Raw genomic sequence first — 19,881 nt, 5'->3', positions numbered from 1 at the left:
CTTATTTTCTTTTCCAGTCTTCCTAAAAGGATTCTGTACCTGCCCCAAGTATTCAATCCTGTTAAGACATCACTTTTGTATGCATTGTTAGTTGAAGTGGTCAAAAAAGCCTGCCAGCTTTCAAGGTAAGGAAAGTTTCTCCATTGGTGGAATTATAGAAGAGAATATGGAATAAAATCAGACAATCAGCCACAAGATGAGTCAGGAAGGAGGGACATGCTTGGTAGAGAAAAAGAAAAATCCAGAAAGGAAATGGGAGCGAAAACTGGAGAAAGGAGAGTCATGAGGATGAGAGGAAAGTGTTTCAAGGAGTAGAGCGAGAAATGTTTCACTCTTATTAAGAACTTGAAAGCAAGAGAAAGACAGAAATGTTGGTTGCACTCTATGGTTCAAATAATGCCCACACAGGTTCGGGTGTTCTGGCTAGGTCTCCTGACTTAACTGGAGGAGGTAAGACAGGGGCCATGACTCTTTGCAGCTATCATCTCCCTGCCTTTCTGCCTCTCCCTTTTCTGTCTATCATTAGGTGGTAGCCTTACCACCTGCTCCCTTCACTGTAAAGTATGGCTTCAGCATGACACCAGTATCACAGGAATTGAGAACCATGGACTAAATCCTCTGAACCCATGAGTTTCATCAGTTCCTAAAGGGAAGAATTTTCTCAGTATTTCCCACAATAATCAAAGTTGACAAGCCTCTATACCTGTTTATTGTAGCACTGTTCATCATCGTCAAGTCCTGGAGCCAACTTATGTCCCCATGGAGAAAGATGAATGGATAATGAAACGTGGTGTATATATTCTTAATGGAGTTTCACTTAACTATTTCAAAGGATGAAATCCTGTTGCTTGATGGAATGTGCATGGGCATTATCATGTTAGGTGAGAGAAGCTAGTTTCATAAAGATAAATATCACCAAAGACAGATGTCATGTGTAAAAGGCGTCATCCTGTGAGTTAAGAAGGGATGGGGAAAGAGAAAGTTTGATGAGAGGGACAGGAAAGGACAATGAGGGGTGAACATGATCAAAGAACATTGCATGCATGAATAGAAGCATCCTACGCGACGCCCCTTACTATGCACAATATAATCTATACAAATAAAGAAGGAAAAATTTGTTTTTTTGTTATGTGTCACAGCCATACAGGCAATCTTAGCTACTAACAATTGTAGTTGCAAGATGTGGATGGAAGTCAGCTTAGAATGGACCAGGCCAGGAGTGAGGGGGTGAAGGCAGTGAGTATCAATAAATCCAGTATTGATATCAGGGAAGACAAAAAAATGAGGCAGGAGTTTTGTACGTTTAGGATTATTTTATTTTATCATTATTTGATTTATTTCAGCATTTGTTTAGGTTCTGGGGATTAAGCCTTAATACTCACATAGGTTAGCTACCCATGTACTAATAAGCCATCCTCAGCCTCTTATTTTTTTTTTTGGGGGGGGGGGAGGTGGAGGAGTCAATCCTGGGGCTTGACCTCTGGGCCTGGGCACTGTCCCTGAGCTCTTCAGCTCAGGCTGACGCCATACCACTTGAGCCACAACGCTACTTCCGGTTTTCTTGGGATTAATTGGAGGTAAGAATCTCAAGGCCTTTCCTGCTGCAGCTGGCTTTGAATTGCCATCCTCAGATCTCAGCCTCCTAATTAGCTAGGATTACAGGCATGAGTCACCAGCACCCAGCTCTCTTTTTATTTTTGGTGATACTGGGCTTGAACTTAAACGTACTAGGCTGTTACTCTTCCACTTGAGGCATGCCCCTAATCTGTTTCATTTATTTATTTATTTTCTAGATAGGTTCTTCCTTTCTGCCTAGAGCCTACCTTTCTTCTCGATCTTGCCATCTATCCTTCCCACACAGCTGGAAACAGAGGCAAGTAGCATCATTCTTGCCTTCATTGTTGAGATAGCATTTCCATCTCTTTTGCCCTGGTTGGCCTTGAAGCTGTGTTGATCACCCTCATTTTTGCCTCCTGAATATCTAGGATTGTAGGTATGAGTCACAGGATATGACGTAGACATTTCTTTCATAAAGCATGTTTATGTGATACTGAGAATGTTAAAAAATGAGAGGTATTTGTGGTTTAGCAGTTAGTTAAAGAATTGAGGTTCTGAGCAAAATTGTGAGGAATTCTATCTAGAATACAAGAGAAGGGCTTGCTTTTGTTTGTTTGGGGAAGTATTTCCCATTTGTGAAAAATGAAGGTCATGGGTGCAAGTGTCTTCACATACTTGCAGTAAAATATGTGCAATTCTTATTTTTTACTCAACAAATTTTGTTTGTTTATCTTTTTTAATTTTAATTTTTTGAACATACTGTACAGAGGGGTTACAATTACATGGGCAAGATAATGAGTACATTTCTTATCAAGCATTGCAGCCTCCTCCTTTGTTTACCCTTCACATCTCCTCCCAGCCTCTCCCCCCCCCCCATGGCTTTCTATCTGTTCTTAAACTTTCTCTATAACCCACCATGGTCTCAAACTCATAGTTTTATTACTTCAATGTCTGAAGTGTTGGGATTACAGAAACACTGTAATTACAGAAGTAGAAAATCATTGTCTTCTTAATAAATTCATTGAGAACAACATTTCATCATTGGAAAGAGTCATTTTTGCAGAGAGGAACATGTGTAAAATTTTAGTAGAGAGAGAGTATATACTTCAATATGAAGACTGAGCAGTGCTGTATTTATAAAAATATTTTTATTATCATTAAGTAGTTTTACAAAGGAGTTGCTATTCAGCACAGCAGTTTATGAATGTAGTTCATAGTATTGTATTTAATTGAGGACTTACTATAAAAACAAGAAATGTGTGTCTTTACCATGTTAAGTAGATCAAATCTGTAGGCAAGTAAGGTAGATGATTTGACCGACAAGTAAGGTAGATGATTTGACTTTGCAAGGCATCATGATGGAGAGAAAGAGGAAGAAGGAACTAAAAATTCTCAGGATTTTATTATAGTAGAATGTGGAATTTAAGCTGCAAAGGAAAGAAGTGAAGGCACACTGGGAGTGATGGATTGTGGGATAGTAGTGGTGACTGTTTGAAGTCAACAGTGCTAAAGATGCTTGATTCAAGGTAAATGATGGATGCAGCCTTAGTGCATGAGCTTAAGGAACAGAAATCAGTGGTCAGGGATGAGGTATTTTATCTAGGCATTTGTGCATAAACTGACCAATGGATGATTTAAAAAGTGGCCATCTCGTTTTCGCTAGATATTCCTTGAACAAAAATTGAAATGGAGATTACATTCTAAGAGGAGGTGGCAGACCACAGGCTTACCTTACTCAAGGACTAAGCTCTGGGAAAACAATGAAGGCAGATGAAAGGGGAAAATAAAGTGACAGGAAGTGCTAATTTGGAAGGACACTTGGGATTTCTTCTCAGTGGAAATGACAGTTGAGAGCTGAGGTCTGAATAAAACAAAGGAATGTATGAGTCACTGGGTATCTAGGGAAGAGTGTGCTGATGCAAAAGCCAGAGAGAAAAATGAGCAGAGAAAAGTCCCAGGAAGTGGGGAAGGCTAATGAGGGAAAGCAGAGGGAGGGATGAAAGAGGTGAAAGGTGGGAGGGGCAGGAAGAGAAGTTTGTTTTTGGCTAAAGGGTGGTAAGAAGCCAAGGGAGGTGACAGAGTTCCTGCTGCTCATCAACTTGAAGGTGTGAATGAGAATGAGTCATGCCTGAAGGGCTAGAGGAAATGCTGGTTGGTGGCAAAGAGTCAAGGTTTCGGATAAAATCTTTATCTGCGCACTGGTGTTTTCTTTACACGGATGTCAGCATCACTGATGATGATAGAGCTGCAAGTGCAGAGTGGGACAGTAAGTCAGGAATCGACAAGTGTTGTGTTCTGTGAACGGTAGGGTGAGGGAAGGAGTAGAAATAGTGGATGGCAAGAGGGAAAAGGGAGACGTAGTAGGCTATCTAGATATGAGTTTTCAAAGGAGCAAATGGTTCTGAAGGAGGATAAGCCATCTCTAAGTATTTGTGTTCATCAAGAAAGTTACCTACCATTATTTTTCCTGTGAATAGGAGGTATTTGAAATAGGTGGGAGAGGGCTTCAAGAGAAAGATTTTCAAGGGGCAACTGACTTACTGTTCATACAAAGCAGCTAAGTTCTCCTTAGAAAGGGGTTAAGTAGGGCTGGAGGCATAGCTCAATGGTAGAGTGCCTGACTAATAAATGCAAGGCCCTGAGTTCAAACCTATACTGAAAAAAAGGTTTCAGGAGGGCTCTCAATGAGGAGCCTGTAGTTTCTCAGGGGCTATGGCTGCAGATATTTTTTGCCTGTTGCAGCTTCTAATGGGGTGGTTTTACTACGTGTCTAGTGGTAGTAACCAAAGCTGCTGGGACTAACACAGAACAACCACCTCAACCATATAGAATTAGGTGCTTCAGGACAGTAGTGTCATGGTAGGGAAATCCTGGATGAAAGATTTATGGGTATTTTCTTATCATCAAACTCTAGTTCCAATAAGTTTTACTCTCAGCTCTTCCAGATTGTTTCATAATCCTTTCATGCTTGTTGTACATATGTACTTTTGGTTTGTTGAATTCACACATATACAAGATCCCATTTTCCTCATTTTTCATTGCACAGTATCTCCATTGTAGGAATAATAATATGTTTATTTTAGATGCTACCAATCCTTTCATATCATATGCACAATGGATATAATACTATGATCATTAATACTTGAGAATTGAGGGATGTAGTTTCCTAGTTCTCATAAGGCATAAACAAACTCGAATCTCCAAACTCCAGAACTTAAAGGCAGTGTTTGAGATTAGTTCTGTTTTATAGATAGAAATAGGAAGAGGCCTGAAAATAGCATTCTTACTGTCTTGCACATTTATGTTTGAGATTCAGAGCCTAGAATGTGGTAGTGGGAGGATGCTTGCCTAGCGAGGTAAGAGGCCCTGGTTTAGACTCCCAGGGTTGCAAAGCAAGTAACAACAGCAAAAAAAGTATTTCTTATAATGAAATTGTAAGTCAGAATCTAGTTTTGTATAGCTCCAAGCTAAGATTGCCTGTTACAGTTTTCTTTCTGCAGGTTCTGGGATTTGCTCTTGGTTAGCTTTTTCCTTTCATACTTGACTCTACTACTTGAGCTACGCCTCCATTTCTAGCTTTTTGCTGGTTATTTAGAGATAAGAATCATGTGGATTAGTCTATCCTGGACAGCACCAAAAAAAAAATCTCAGCCTCCTGAATAGCTAGGATTATGGGCATGAGCCCCTTGTGTTTGGTTTGACTGATAGGTTTTAATAGATGCTTTAACACAAAACCTAACCATGAAATAATGTGCAACAACAACTTGGTGTTGCCCTCAAGAAGAAGCAGAACTTGATGATATAGCTTGATAGGCTATTGGTAGATGGTGTATTCTAGGTGTTACTCCATTCTTTGAGTAGACTGTGTAACATTAGCACAATATGCCAGCAGTGGAAATGGAATAAACAGAAACAAGGAGGTACAATGAAAGACTTTTATTTTGAAAGAAAGAGGCTTCTCATTAGAAGTAAGTAAATTCATGAAGGTTGATGTGGACCTTCACAGAAGCTATTGGGGTTTTACTGTTCTCTAGGATGGAAAGGTTGGGTTTGCAAGGCGGTGTTAAATGAAGGCCCTCGCTTTCGTGGCACCTACCCAGATTGTTGTAAACCTTGCAGTCATGGCCCAGGCACACTTTGAGGAAGGTGAGGCTAGTCTCCTGGGCATTTGACCACCTTTACTTTCCTTGGTTTAGGGTTGCCAGGAAGGAGATAGTGATCCTTAGGCCCTCAAAGCACTCTGTGATTTGGGCAGTTAGCTCCATAAGGGGGATAGGGCCATTCTCAGGATGGTTGGTCCAAGGTGCGGGGCATTTGGGGTTTTATTAATCATTCTCCTCAAAGGGGAATGGAATCTGGTAGCCTTAGATGTTTCCTTGCTCCCATTCATGTCTCCCTGTCTGCCTGCACTAACCATATTTTGCTTCCATTTTGTGAGATTTCATTTCCAGTTCCTACCACCAGAATTAAGGTCTGGCTAGTTGACCTAGAACTTGCCAATTAAGCAGAGAGATGAGTGATGAGAAAAAAAGTGACTTTATTAAAGAAATAAATCTCATTAATCTTCAGCAAATTAATGCTTCGTGCTATTGATGACATACTGTTTACCACTGAACCAATGAAATGAGTGGGCAATGCACAGGTCACCGGATGCTGTGGACTGTAAACACAGAGGATTTTGAAGGTTAATATCTTAACTGTTCAGGCAATCTCCTTATTTATGCCAGCAAAGAAGAGGGGATGTTAGAGGATTAGAACAGGGCAGAAGGGCACCAGGAAGCCAAAGGGAGAAAGACAATTTCCTTGATACGTTTTGACCATGACCTGAATGAATCTATCTTACAGAATCATAGTGATTCATTCATCCAAATATTACCCAAATATTTATCCATGATTTTTTCTCTGTGTAGCCAGGTTTGCTCAGAACGTTTATGATTTAAGCAAGGAAAGTAGATACTAAAAAGCAACAACAACAAGATTTTAAGCTGGGCCCTGGTGTCTCATGTCTGTAAACTTAGTTACATAAGAGGCTTGAGGTTTGAAGTTAGCCTGGGCGGAAAAGACTGTAGTAAGACTTCATCTCTAAAATGATCAGCCAAACAGAGAGCTGGAGATATGATTCATGTGGTAGTCTGCCAGCTGAGCAAGTTGAACAAGATCGAGGCCCTAAGTTCAAACTCTGATACTGCCAAGAAAGTAAAATCAAGCCCTACTAATTGTATAAAATGGTTAATTTCATGAAGGAACTTTTAAAGGTTGCAAGAAGGTATGAGAGTAGGTAACAAACTTTTCAGGATAAGTAAATTTTGACTTAAAAAATAACAAATCTACTCATTAGAGGTACGAGGAGCAAGAGGGCAGGAACTAAGAACACATATATCCCTGAAAGGGACATTAGAAGTTTTCTGTTTCCTCTGGTGTTGTTTTTGAATGTAAAGCAAGCTATATACACTTCTGAGTTAAAGAGAGCTGTTGGTGTCAAATGTAGATCAGGGACTGATCTATGGCTGTCAGTTTTGACTTTCAGTAAAATCCATTGGTGACCAATAAAATAACTGACATCCAGGTTTCCAGCAATTCGCTTCTCTGCAGGTAGTCCTAGGACACCAATCAGATTGAAAATCTTGTACCGGAGGACTCGTGTCCTTTTGGGTTCTTAGTGTCTTCTCATGGAGGACCTCACCTCCCATCTTCTCGTGTCTTTAGAGAAATAATTAAAACATAAACCCCTAATGTTATATTTCTGAGAGGCATCTGAAAACATTTTGAGTTCTTCTTCATCTGGGCATACCCTTTTATGCTGACTCCTTCCCCTTTTTAATGGATTGGTGTCTTTGACTTATCTCCTTATTCCTTGTTCTTGTCTGTTGTTCACCCTGAGCTATTAAATGCCAGTCATTGCCATTTCTAGGCTGAAATGGTGGTCTGCTTCCTTGGAGAACAAGAAAACAAACAAACAAGACTCAATTAAATCTAAAAGAGTAAGACTTCCCTTTTTTGCTGATGAAGGAAGAACTGTCAGTAAGACAAACCACTGTCTTCTGAGGGAGGAGACATTTTGTGGTAAGGGAGAGCACCCCTCCACTGCTCTTGCCCATAGCCCCAGACTGCAGTTTTCCTTTGAGAGCTTCCTTTCTAAGAGTCAGTAGCCTTGGAAACTGTGTTGCTCACTGGGGTGTTTACCCTTCTGTCTCAGGAGAGTTCTGAGCCAGGTGACTCCTAATGACTGTGTTTTATCCACAGGGCGAACTCTGTTGGAGAAGCTGTTTAGCCAGCAGGAGAACGGGCCTCCCGAAGAAGCAGAGAAATTTTGTTCGCGGATCATCGCCATGGGTCTTCTACTTCCTTTTAGTGACTGCTTCAGGGAACCATGTAATCAGAACGCTGGGTCAAGTTCAGCTCCCTTTGATGTAAGTAGGTGAACCTGCCATTTGTGTGTGTGTGTGTGTGTGTGTGTGTGTGAAGGGGATTATGGTTGAAAAAAACAGCTGTAGTGTGTGTCTACCCAGTCACCTTATAATTTAAAAACAAATGTGATGTAAGCTTTTCTCCCTTGGGACATTCGATAGCTCAGCTTTGTCTGTTTCTACAGGTTCTTTTTGACTAGGGTATTAGGTATATTTGCCAAACCTCCTTTTCCTAACAGATGGTCCACTCCATACTTTTAAAGCCTTCTCTAATCAGCTATGCTCTTAAAATTATCATTTTATTTTTCTTTCTTTTTTATCATTTTATTTTTTCCCTTTTTTTCCATGCTGGGGAATTGAACCTATGAACCCATAGGTAAGTTCTTTCCCATTGAGCCATGCTCTTGGCTTTAAAGTGATTGTAAGTCAATGCTTATGACTTTGCTGGTCAAAGGCATTCCTTGAGAAGCAGCTGCAAAGGGCAAAATACTATTCCCAAAGGGCACAGGTTTCCACAGGCACTTGAATGCTATTTCAGTGCAATTTCTTTCTGTTCCATGAACAAGAAAACAGCTTTGTCTGCCTCCTTCCCTTCACTAAGATACCACAGCTCTGGAATGGCAACTCAAAAAGCATGTTCATAATTGAAAATGAATTCTGGATTATCATTTTCAAGACAGAGTTTTGCTAATCTTTCTCAGGTATGTGGAATGAGTGTGACATGGGTTCTCCTGAGCAGGTATTCAAAATCCCTTAAGTGTGAGAATTCTCTTGACTGTCCTAGGTTGATTGAAGGTCTGATTGGTTCAATTGTGTAGAGACTAGGATTTGAAAGCAACCTATTTGAAAGCAATAGGTTCCCATCTGGATGCAGTAATTACATTTGTTCCCATTGTTGCTGCCTGTACATCTTCTCTGCCTTGTTCAACATTATATGTTGTGGTTCAGTGAGTGCAATAATGAAGGATTTTAAAAGAGAGAAAAAATAGAGGTGGAGGTCAAAATATGGTAGAAAATGGTCATGTCTATCTGCAACTGTCTTTTCTTCCTCCTCTTCATTATCCATTACAAGTTGGGATCTTCAGATGAAGTATTTTGAGATTTTTTTGACTCTTTCCAATTGAAAGAAGAATTTCCAAGTTATTTTGTAATTATGTAAAGCTTTCTTCTTAAGATTTTAAAAATTTAATTATTTTTCTTATGTAATTTCTAAAGTGATGTAGCAGCTAATCACAGGTACAGAGGATTCTTCTTTCTTTTAAAGACAGCTGGGTAATTTTACATTTTCCCCTCAGCTTTTTGAAGAGACAATCTGTTGTCTATGGTATGCTGTGTTTTGAAAGATATATCACTTTGGCAAGTTCAGTTATAATGAATACAGTACAAAGGAAAACATTTGCTATGGTTAGTATTTTCTGTTTGATTAAAAGCTCATGAATTAACTTTATTTTTCTCCCAAATGTTCAGAAGTACACAGTCTTGCCACTTGATAGATGTGAAATTGGAATAAAGAGGGTAGGATAGACTACAGCTTTCTTCTTTTACAATGTATGTATGTACAAATGTATGTATGTATGTGTGTGTATATACAGCCTGTGAGCTGTACCTCAGACCTGTTCTCTTTCCTTTAAAAATCAAACTGGTTACTTCTAGCACCTTACTTTATTTGTATTAGAGAGATAGGTGGATATGATAAAAAGAGTGAAAAGTAAGCATGCGCGCACACATGCACACACACACAGGCACACACAATATCTTAATATTGTATGCATTAATATCCTAAAATGAGAGATTTGTTTTCCCCAAGTGGAACTCATTGCATTTTTCTCCTATGTTCCTTGGTTCTCTGTTCACCAAACTGATGTAAATCAAGAAGAAATGAAAGAAACCTTACTCTCCTAAGAAGCCTTTTCCCATGTTCTTAACTGGGATTTTAATAACAAAATCAGATATTTACTGGATATACAGTTAAGGATTTTCTTCCAAATCTAGAGGAAGTAATAGAGCAGAAGTCTGTGAAGAGTTGGGTACCACCTAGGTGTGGAAAGGAATGTACTTGTCCCTAAAGAGAAGTTTCTTATAATTAGTCTCTCTGCTGGTTTCCAGAAAAGAGCTATTAGGAGCATTTCTAACCAACAATTCTCCTGAGGTCAAATGCCCTTCAAGATCTCTGTGTTGTAATAAACTCACAATGGACGCTCTTCCCACCTCTTTGATTTTGTAACTTTATTTTCTATGCCCTTCTCCCCTTTCCATTCACACATTTCATTAAAGAAAAGATTATTTTTTTCTTTTGCTAATGCAGGAGTTTGCACTTAGTACCTGTGCTTGCTCAACTTGCTTGTTTGGGTGGTGCTCTGTCACAATGACTTTTGCCTTGATATTTTTTCCTGTTTATTTTGGAGATGGAGACTTGGACTTTTCTGCCCAGCCTGTCTTTGCACCAAAATCCTCCAGATTTCAGCCTGTTTAGTAGCTAGGATTTTAGGTATGAGCTTTGTACATCTACCAGCCAGACTTCTGCTTGATTGGTATTATTTAAAGGAAGGAATGTAACCATTTTCATTCCTGATTGAGTGTGATTTCAAATGATTCACATGATAGTTCATTGGTCAGTTCCTAACTACAAAATGAAACTTTCCAGAGATAGAGGCTGTTTATTGAAACCCTATGATCTGCATATGATTGTCTAATTTTTTTCAAATTAACATGTTTTTTTCTGACATAATAAAATCCCAGTTCCTTGGAGCTTTGTGGTTGAATCTGTGCCTTAAACACTTTTCTACTTATCTAGCTCATGACATAACACCTTTTGTGCTCTGAAGGCTTCCTTTCACTATGCTAAAATGCTACTTGTTTTCTTGCCATCCAATGTCTTTCTAAACTGAAAGACTAGAAAAGCCTTTGGGAAATTACTGCAAATTGGGAAAGTAACTCTTTCATGACTATTTGGTCTCCTTTCAATAGTGACTGAATTTCCATGGGTTTGTCTGTTGACAAATACTGTCTGTGTGCAAATATTGGGCATGCTTTATAGATAGTTAGCAGGAAGGAATGAAAGGTACTTTATTTTTTTTTTGACTATAATGCTTCACCAAAGATTAATAAGGATATCTGTTTCATCAGGAATCCTAAGAATTAGAGAGGAATAGAAAAGGGTTGCATTTAATTTGCTACAAACAATTAGCTATACTTTCTTGCTCTTCTCTTTCAAAGATCTCTACCATATAAAATTAAGAATGATATTCTTAGTTGACTCATTCTCATGAGGTGAAATTATTGATAGGAGCAGTCACCAAATATCAAGAGGAAATTATTCTTATTTCACTCAAAGAGCCTTTTTAAAAATTCAGTTTAATTTTAGTTGTAACTTTTTTTCCATAAAGAGCTGACGTGGATATGTAGTAATATTATTCAAATTGATTTCATTCAATGAAGACCATATGCTTGTTGGATGGTTTGGGAAAATTATCATATATTGTTAATTTTTAAGAATGCTCTTCCTCCTGTTCATAGTTAGATAGTTTGGTGTGAAGTAGAAGACTTATAAATTTAACAGAATGTTTTTGTTAATTTTGTGATTTTAAGAAGACTATCATGTGACTTTTTACTCTCTGAATTGCTCTGCTACTTTTCAGTGAGTGTTTATAGGACTTGGCTGTATATTAATCAATAATCAAGTATTTTGTGTGTGTGTGTGTGTGTGTGTGTGTATGTGTGTGTGTGTGTATCTGGGGTTTAAACTCAGGGAAGGTCGTTGAAGCTGTTCCTCAGATTTTCAATCTTAGCTAGCACTATACCACTTGAGTCAAATATGTGCAAGTTGTTTTCTATTGCATTTGTATTGTTATTATTATTATTGTTATTGTTATTGTTATTTTCTTTCTCTTTTGGCTGTGAGGGACCAATACCAAGGTTTGAAATCAGTGTCTCACACTCTTCCGTGGCCTTTTTGTTCACAGCTGGCACTCTACACTTGAGCAACCCCTTCAGTCTGTTTGGGAAACTAACTGAAGATAGAGTCTTACATGCATTTCTACCCACTTGGCTTTGAATCTCCATCCTCAAATCTCAGCCTTCTAAGTAGCTAGGATTGGGCTGGGAAGTTGGCTCAGAGGTAGAGCGCTTGCCTTGCATGCCTGAGGCCCTGGGTTTGATTCCTCAGCACCACATAAGCAAAAAGCTGGAAGTGGCGCTGTGGTTCAAGTGGTAGAGCGCTAGCCTTGAGCTGAAGACCTGAGGGACAGCGCTCAGGCCCAGAGTTCAGGCCCCATGACTGGACCCCCCCCAAAAAAAAATCTAAGTAGCTAGGAATAAACCCTGGCACCTGGTAGCAATTAAGTTTTTATACATGAGTTCAATTATCTGTGTTTAAGGCACACTATGAGATCATCATGTATAAATATATTTTGAAGTTATTTTACTTTTCTTCTTTGATGGATGATTTAGTAAATTTCCAGTATGTGCTGTTTTTGTGCTTTTTAACAAAAAAAATAATAAAAGTAGGTATTTTTCCCTCTCCAGCGTGGTTAATGTCAGAGTATTGTTTCAGGCTAGAGGTTGTAGCTCAGTTGGTAATAAAGCAAATGCTTAGCATGCACAAGGCCTTCGAGTTAATTCCAGAACCAAACAAGCAAAGAAAAAGAATATTGTTATAAAAATAGCTACGGCACCTAGCCTTTTTCTCTTAACACAGTTTTCTGAGCTTGAGGAAATGCTGCTATTCAGTATTTTTGTGAATTTTAAAGTGACTCTCAACCATAAAGTTCACTGAAGTTTAATAAAAATGAATTTTTAAGAAGTCATTTAGGGAGTCACACTTTTTAAGGGGATGACATATTTTCATTATCTTTGTTCATTTGAGAGGATTATGCTCTTTCAAATAATCCTTGATGGCTTTTAGAACTATGCTTTTGATCACCCATTTGGCACAGTGTTGGGTGACTCAATTCATTTTGCATTTGTAAGATGGACTTAAATAAATGAGTAACTCAGCCAAACTTTTCCATCAAGATTTTCTTTTTTGTATCATTTGCTGAATATGCACTGACTATCAAAGGATTTTGTGGATGGGACTTGTATTTCTGGAAGCCTCCCATCTCTTATCTTAGAGAGCAGAAAGTATGTCTTTGTCAGTGAGCTACACTGAAATCTAGAACTGGAACACTATGATGAAGGAAAAGTGAACAGTTCTGAGAAAACACCACCCCAGACAGGAGTTTACAGGCTCCCAATAAGTAGTTTTCTTGGTCTTTGGAAATCTGAATGATTCCCTTTCTCTCTCTCTCTCTCTCTCTCTCTCTCTCTCTCTCTCCTGTCTAGATCAGATATAAAGGGAAATATTGAAAATACTTTAAGCTTTAAGATTTATTTTACAGAATTTATCATACTACTTGACCTTGCTGTGGCATTGTGAAGTTAGCCACAGACAATGAGCAATAAACAACTACTGCTGTTCCCTTCAAAGGCCATTACTTACAAACAAAAGTTCAGTATCCCAGATGCAGCTTGAAGGCTGCTGGTTTTTGAGCCCTTTTCTATACTCAGGTAATATTTAGAAATATAAATTATTCTGTGGTTTTGATTTTTCTGTCTCTAAATTATGTGTGGTCATGGCTGGTCTCCATTGGGGGAAAATATTTTTTAAAACATTTTTTTATTGTGAAAATACCATACAGAGGAGTTAAGATTACATGAGCAATATAGTGAGTACATTTCTCATCAAGCATTGTTGCCTCCTCCTTTGTTTCCCCTGGAGTGGGGGGAGGGAGGGATTTAACGTGACTTACTAGGGAGGGAGGCGACAGCAGAGTTTTATTTTTCTCTAAGTTTGGAAGTATTCACAGCAAATTTAGGTGCTGTTGGAGGAATCCAATAGAGAAGTAAAAGTTAAGGTTTAGGGTAGAATAGATTTCAGGTGTTCCTGAGAAGCTGAAGGGGAGGGGATATGAGGTATAGGTAGAGAATTGGCCCAGGTCAGAAATCCTAACACCGGTGTATAGAAAACCGGAAGAAGGGAACAGATGCAGTTGACCTTTGGAAGTGATTGACAGGAAGTTGAGGGATTACTACCAACACGTGATCTGAATTATGTGTTCAGTCTGCACAGGCTGAAGAGGTGGAGGAGGTGAGTGCCTAGGAGTTGTGTAGAAATGATTAATTTGGACATCAGAAAACTTGAGTACTTATATATGATATCTATGAAGATCCAGTCAAGGCTCTGTCCTAGTTGAGTATGGCAAAACCGAATTACTGGACTGATTTCAATTTGGCTTTGAATCTACTTTTTTTTTTGGGGGGGGTCTGGTCAAGGGGCCTGAACTCTGGGCCTGGGCACTGTCCCTCAGGTCTTCAGCTCAAGGCTAGCGCTCTACCACTTGAGCCACAGCGCCACTTCCGGCTTTTGAATCTACTTTTGTATATGGAAGTTTAATGAGGCTCTTACATAAAATTAGTTGAAGAAATGGGCTATGAAGTCAGAAGAGTGCTGGAATCTGTGTTTTTTTGGAACCTGTGTTTTCTTAAGATTCTTTTATTTTCCTTTTCTTCTCCCTTGCTTCCCTCCTTTCCCCCCACCCCTCTTCTCTCTCCTTTTCTCCTTTTCTCTCCCTCTCCTTTCCTCTTTTCTCTATCCCCTTTCTCTCTCTCTCTCTTCCCTTTTCTCTTCCTCTCTCTCCCACTCTTTTGTCTCCACCTCTGCTTTCTCTCTCCCTTCTCTCATCTCAATACATAGTCTTCAACTCCGGTCCTGTGCATTGTCTCTTAAAAGTTTCCCTCAAAGCTGGTACTCTATCACTTGAGGCACAGTTGCATTTCTCTGAACCCTCTCTCTCCCTCTCTCTCTCTCACACACACACTTTCTTTTTTCAGTTATAGGGCTTGAACTCAGGACCTGGGCACTGCCACTGAGCTCTCTTTCTCAAGGCTAGCATACTACCTCTTTTTTTTTTTTTTTTTTTCAGTTATAGGGCTTGAACTCAGGACCTGGGCACTGCCACTGAGCTCTCTTTCTCAAGGCTAGCATACTACCTCTTTTTTTTTTTTTTTTTTTTGGTCGGGGGGCCTGAACTTGGGCCTGGACGCTGTCCCTCAGCTCTTCAGCTCAAGGCGAGCGCTCTACCACTTGAGCTACAGCGCCACTTCCGGTTTTCTGGTGGTTTATTGGAGATAAGAGTCTCACGGTCTCTCCTGCCCGGGCTGGCTTTGAACCGAGATCCTCAGATCTCAGCCTCCTGAGTAGCTAGGATTACAGGCGTGAGCCACCAGCGCCCGGCTGCATACTACCTCTTTAAACCACAGTGCCACTTCTGGTTTTTGAGTGATTAACTAGAGATAAATCTCATGGGGACTTTTCTGACCAGGTTGGCTTCGAATCATAATCCACAGATCTCAGCCTGGCCTGAAACTGTTCTTTTCTTTTTATTATTGCTGGGAATTGAACCAGCTTCTTGATGATGCTAAGCATGTGCTCTATCACTGAGTTTTATGCCCAGTACCATGTGCTCTTGCTTTCTGATGCTGATAGTATTTATAGGTAAAGCAGCTGATGTATAACAGCTCACAGGCTACATTCTTTGGCAGAGAATCTCTATTTATAGAGTATATAGGTTATTAATCTGTGATATTTTCTTATCCATACCTTCAGACATTCCCCCATAGTATAGGAATGACTTTTCCAGTTTTACCTATTTACATTCATGGGCATTTCTACACTGTTGTTCTTTCCTGTCTGCCATGGAGTAATAAATATCAAAACTGGATAATAATTTAGCAATCACCTAATTTAAATGAGTTCTGTGAGATTGATAAATGAGGACACTCACACTTAGGTGGTGTGGCTTACCTGTGGTATAAATTGCTTTCAGAGATAAGCATATCAGTTCATCATCTCTCCCTGCAATACTGCCTCCCACTTAAGAAAGTTTCTTTCATTTAAAACAAATTTTAACTTTCTTCATGTTATCATTGGCTAATGGTCTCTGTACATTCATTAAACTTAGTTGGGTAATGAGTACTTTTGACAATAAACTAATTATGTGATTTCTAACTCAGGCAAATGTATTGTGAAGAATTCTGGACATTTTTAGAGTTTTTTTAACATTATGTTGAGGGTCTTTTAAAGAAAATATTAGTCGTTCAAAGACGAAGACAGTCTAAGAAAAATGGAGCTTTGTGCTCTATTGGCAACCTGAGAAATCTTCATTAAACAAAGACAGATAATTGGACTTTGTGGTGAACTAAGAGTTTTCACAGGGACCCAAATGTCTTTGTAAATATTTTTATGTAGCAGGGAATGAGTGGGACTGCCTAGTTTCTGAACCTCAACTTCCATTTTGCAGTACATATGAAGTCTCAGGCAGATAACCTGTCTAGCTGGCCTGGTGACCAGGTGGATCCTTCAGGGTTGCTGAAGGAAATCTTCAGAAGTTTAGAAGCTGTTTGGGGTATCCAGCTCTGGGGATCCAGGTGCTGACAGCAAGTGCCAAAAGAGATCTGCAATTCTGAATGTAATTTCAGATTCTATTTCTTATGATGTTCCTGTGAAAACCCTGGTTTCTCGGACTCATTTGAGAATGACTGTCTGGGAAGACAGTTTTGATTGGAGCTTGGTGATTAGAAATTAGATTAGACAATTTGAGAGTCAGAATTTAAGCCTGCAGGTATAGAGAGTCCCATGGTATAGCATCAAATCCTGAAGTTCTCTAAGTTCTAATTAGTTTAGCTACTATTGAGCATTCTGTCTTATTTTAACAAAAATGTTAAGGCAAAGCCAAAATATTACAGATTAAAGACTCTAACAGACTTAACAAATTTGAATCAGAATATATCTTTATGTTTTGGCAAATAGTGCCTGTATCTTAAAGACAGTTACTGGAAATGACTGCAGAAGAGGATTTCTGAGTGCATGAAGACCCACAGGGTCAGGATGAAGTGGAAGGAAATAATTTCTTTTTGGTATTCAGTATAGATTGGATCTAAGATTTCCAATAAGGTGATTTTCAGGTTCAAAATAGCATGCAGCAAAAGCATATATATATGTATATATATATATATATATACATATATATGTCAATTAAAAGGTATACTGAGGAATACAGTCTTCCTTATTATTTTTATAGTCTTCCTTTTTAGCAAGTAAATATTCACTTTTATGCTATTTTGACATGATATTAAAGAATTTACTTCCGAATTAGTGGACAAATTCCTCACTTCACTACTGTGTTTCTTCAAGTGACAGTTATATAAATGCATGTGCTTCACAGTGGTCTGGCACAATGGGCATTTGGGACTCCCTTTGGAGATAAGCTTTGTAGTCTTGGGTTGGGTAGCCTTTTCTCAAGGTAAGATGGAAAGCTGAAACTTTTCTACTCACAAGGGTGAAAATCAGTGAATACAAGTGTCTTTTTTGTTTTCCTGGTCCAGGTGGCAGGAATTAGTGACAGAAAACTAGGATTTTTCTTTTCTCTTTTCTTTGTGCCATAATATTTAGTGTTTACTGATGGCCAAGCACTATGCACAATATTTTGACAGATTGTAATTTAAATACATTTTAAATCAACTTTAGATGTTAAAATTGAGACTTTCTGGGGGCCAGTGGCTCATGCCTACTCAGTAGGCTGAGATCTGAGGAATACAGTTCAAAGCCATCCTGGACAGAAAACTTCATGAACCTTTCAATCTCCACATAACTACCAAAAATTCTACCAGAAGTAGAATTGTGACTCAAATGGTAGAATGCTAGCCTTGAGCAAAAAAAAAACTCAGGAACAGCATTGCCCAGGACCTGAGTTCAAGCCCCAGGACTGGAATTTGCACACACACACACACACACACACACACACACAAATAAGACTTACAGTAAGTGTTGCATGATTCTTTTGTAAGAGGCCAGATGGGATTTCTACCCAAGAAAGCTGACTGTACACCTAGTACCTTTTCTTCACCCTCCACAATCTCTTGGCTTCTTCTCCCTCCAGATTTCATCCCTCTGGTCCATACCACCTCTGTTTTGAGCATGACCTTCACAGCAATCTCTATTACTGTCCATATTTCCAGTCCTTTGCTTTCCAATTTTTTAAAATTTAATTTTATTGTAAAGATGCTGCACAGAAGGGGTACAGTTATATGACTAAGGTAATGAGTGCATTTCTTGTCGAACATTGTTATTCCGTCCTTTGTTTTTCTCCTACTATCCCTTCCCTTTCCCACCTTTCCTATTTCTACTCCTCCCCCACAAAGTTGTAATGTTAATTTTCAAAATAGTGTCTTGTGAGTTTCATTGTTTCAGTGGGTCATCCTGTGTCCTTGTTTCAGCATTTTGTGATTCCTCTTCCTCTCCCCAAATTAGATAAATGTATATACAAGGGCACCAAAATCAAATACAGTGACAACATGGATATACCATAGGGCGAAGAACATACAAATTTCTTTGTCTTTATTAAGAAAATTTCGGCCTGTGCCAAGGAGCCCTAGAATTTCTCCTGTTCTTTCCTATAATGTTTTCAGGGTGTCTGCTTTTATTTCTAGGTCTTTGATTCGTTTGGAGTTGATTGAGGTACAGAGTGATATATAAGAATTGAATTTTAGTTTTCTGACAGGTGTTTAACCAAGTTTTCCAGCACCCTTTACTTAAAAGGCTGTCTTTCTTCCATTCTATTTTTTGGCTCCCTTATCAAAGACTAGGTGGCTATAGGTCTGTGGGTTCATTTCTGGGTCTTCAGTTCTATTCCATTTGTCCTCAGGTCCATTCTTGTGCCAGTACCATGCTGTTTTGATTATATGGCTTTGTAGTAGAGTTTGAAGTTTGGTATTGACAGTCCTCCAGCACTGTGCTTTCTGCTAAGGATTGTTTTTACTATCTTTTACTATTCTGTATGAATTTTTGGATTGCTTCTTCTATTTCATTGAAGAATGAAGTTGGGATATTGTCAGGTATTGCGTTGAATTTGTAGATAGCCTTTCCAATTGTTTCTTTACAAAATATTTTTGTTGTTGTAGTGTTGGGGATGGAACCCAGGACTTCACACATTTTAGGCAAATACTCTGCCACTGAACTCCACCCCAATCCCCAAAGAATTAAAATACATTGCGTTGGATCTCATAAATACACACACAAGCAATGGTTTACTAGCAGGGAGTAGGCTACCACCACAGCTCTGATTCCTTCTTCTCTTATGCTATTGTTTCCCAAGCACTTGCTGCCTTTCTGGGGAGCTGGCTAAAATGCAGATTTCTAGACTCTACTTCTAGAAATTATGATTGGCTAGATTCAGGAATGTGGTGTCTTAACATGGGAAAGCTTTTCTGTAGAAAAAATGTGTTTTGAAACATTATTTGCTGCTCAGATGTAGAAGCTGTTCTTACATTCTTTCTTCTAACTCCAAGGAGGTATATTACCTTTGAATTCTCAAGAGTTATAATTCAGCTGAGGAGAGATGCTTTGGCAATCCTAAGCTTAATGATGGAACACATTCCCTGGATTGCTCATTAAAGCTTTGGCTAATGCTGTGTGTTTAATTGAGAAACAGGTCAGCTGAGAGGGAGACTAAGCTGGTCTCCAGGTGGGTAACAGAACCTTCAGAGGAATTAATGCCACCTTTTATTTCTTCATCTATTTCTCTCCTCTATATTTCTTCTTCTGCTGCTGCTTCTGCTTCTTCTCCTTCTTCTCCTTCTCCTTCTCTTCTTCCTCTCTTCCTCCTCCTCCTCCTCCTCCTTCTTCTTCCTCCTTCTCCTCCTCCCCCTCCTCCTCCTCCCTGTCTTCCTCCCCCTCCCTCTCTTCTTCCTCCTCCTCCTCACCCTCCTCCTCACGCTCCTCCTCCTCCTCTTCTTGTTCTCTTCTTCTTCTTCTTCTTCTTCTTCTTCTTCTTCTTCTTCTTCTTCTTCTTCTTCTTCTTCTTCTTCTTCTTCTTCTTCT

The 19,881-nt window shown here is 39.1% G+C and overlaps 1 protein-coding gene across 1 annotated transcript in view; it reads left to right on the top strand.

Annotated features, from left to right (window-relative positions):
• Fmn2 (formin 2) overlaps positions 1-19,881 on the top strand; it is a 170,115-nt gene that overhangs the window by 25,400 nt on the left and 124,834 nt on the right. The window contains exon 2 of the mRNA XM_013015633.1: positions 7,801-7,967. Coding sequence (XP_012871087.1) covers positions 7,801-7,967 — 167 coding nt within the window. The remainder of the gene's footprint in view (positions 1-7,800; positions 7,968-19,881) is intronic.

Source organism: Dipodomys ordii, unplaced genomic scaffold, assembly GCF_000151885.1.
Source record: "Dipodomys ordii isolate 6190 unplaced genomic scaffold, Dord_2.0 Scaffold27, whole genome shotgun sequence".
Classification (NCBI taxonomy): Eukaryota; Metazoa; Chordata; class Mammalia; order Rodentia; family Heteromyidae; genus Dipodomys; species Dipodomys ordii.
The sequence above is the reverse complement of the archived record's forward strand: the minus strand, read 5'-3'. Positions and strand labels throughout refer to the sequence as shown.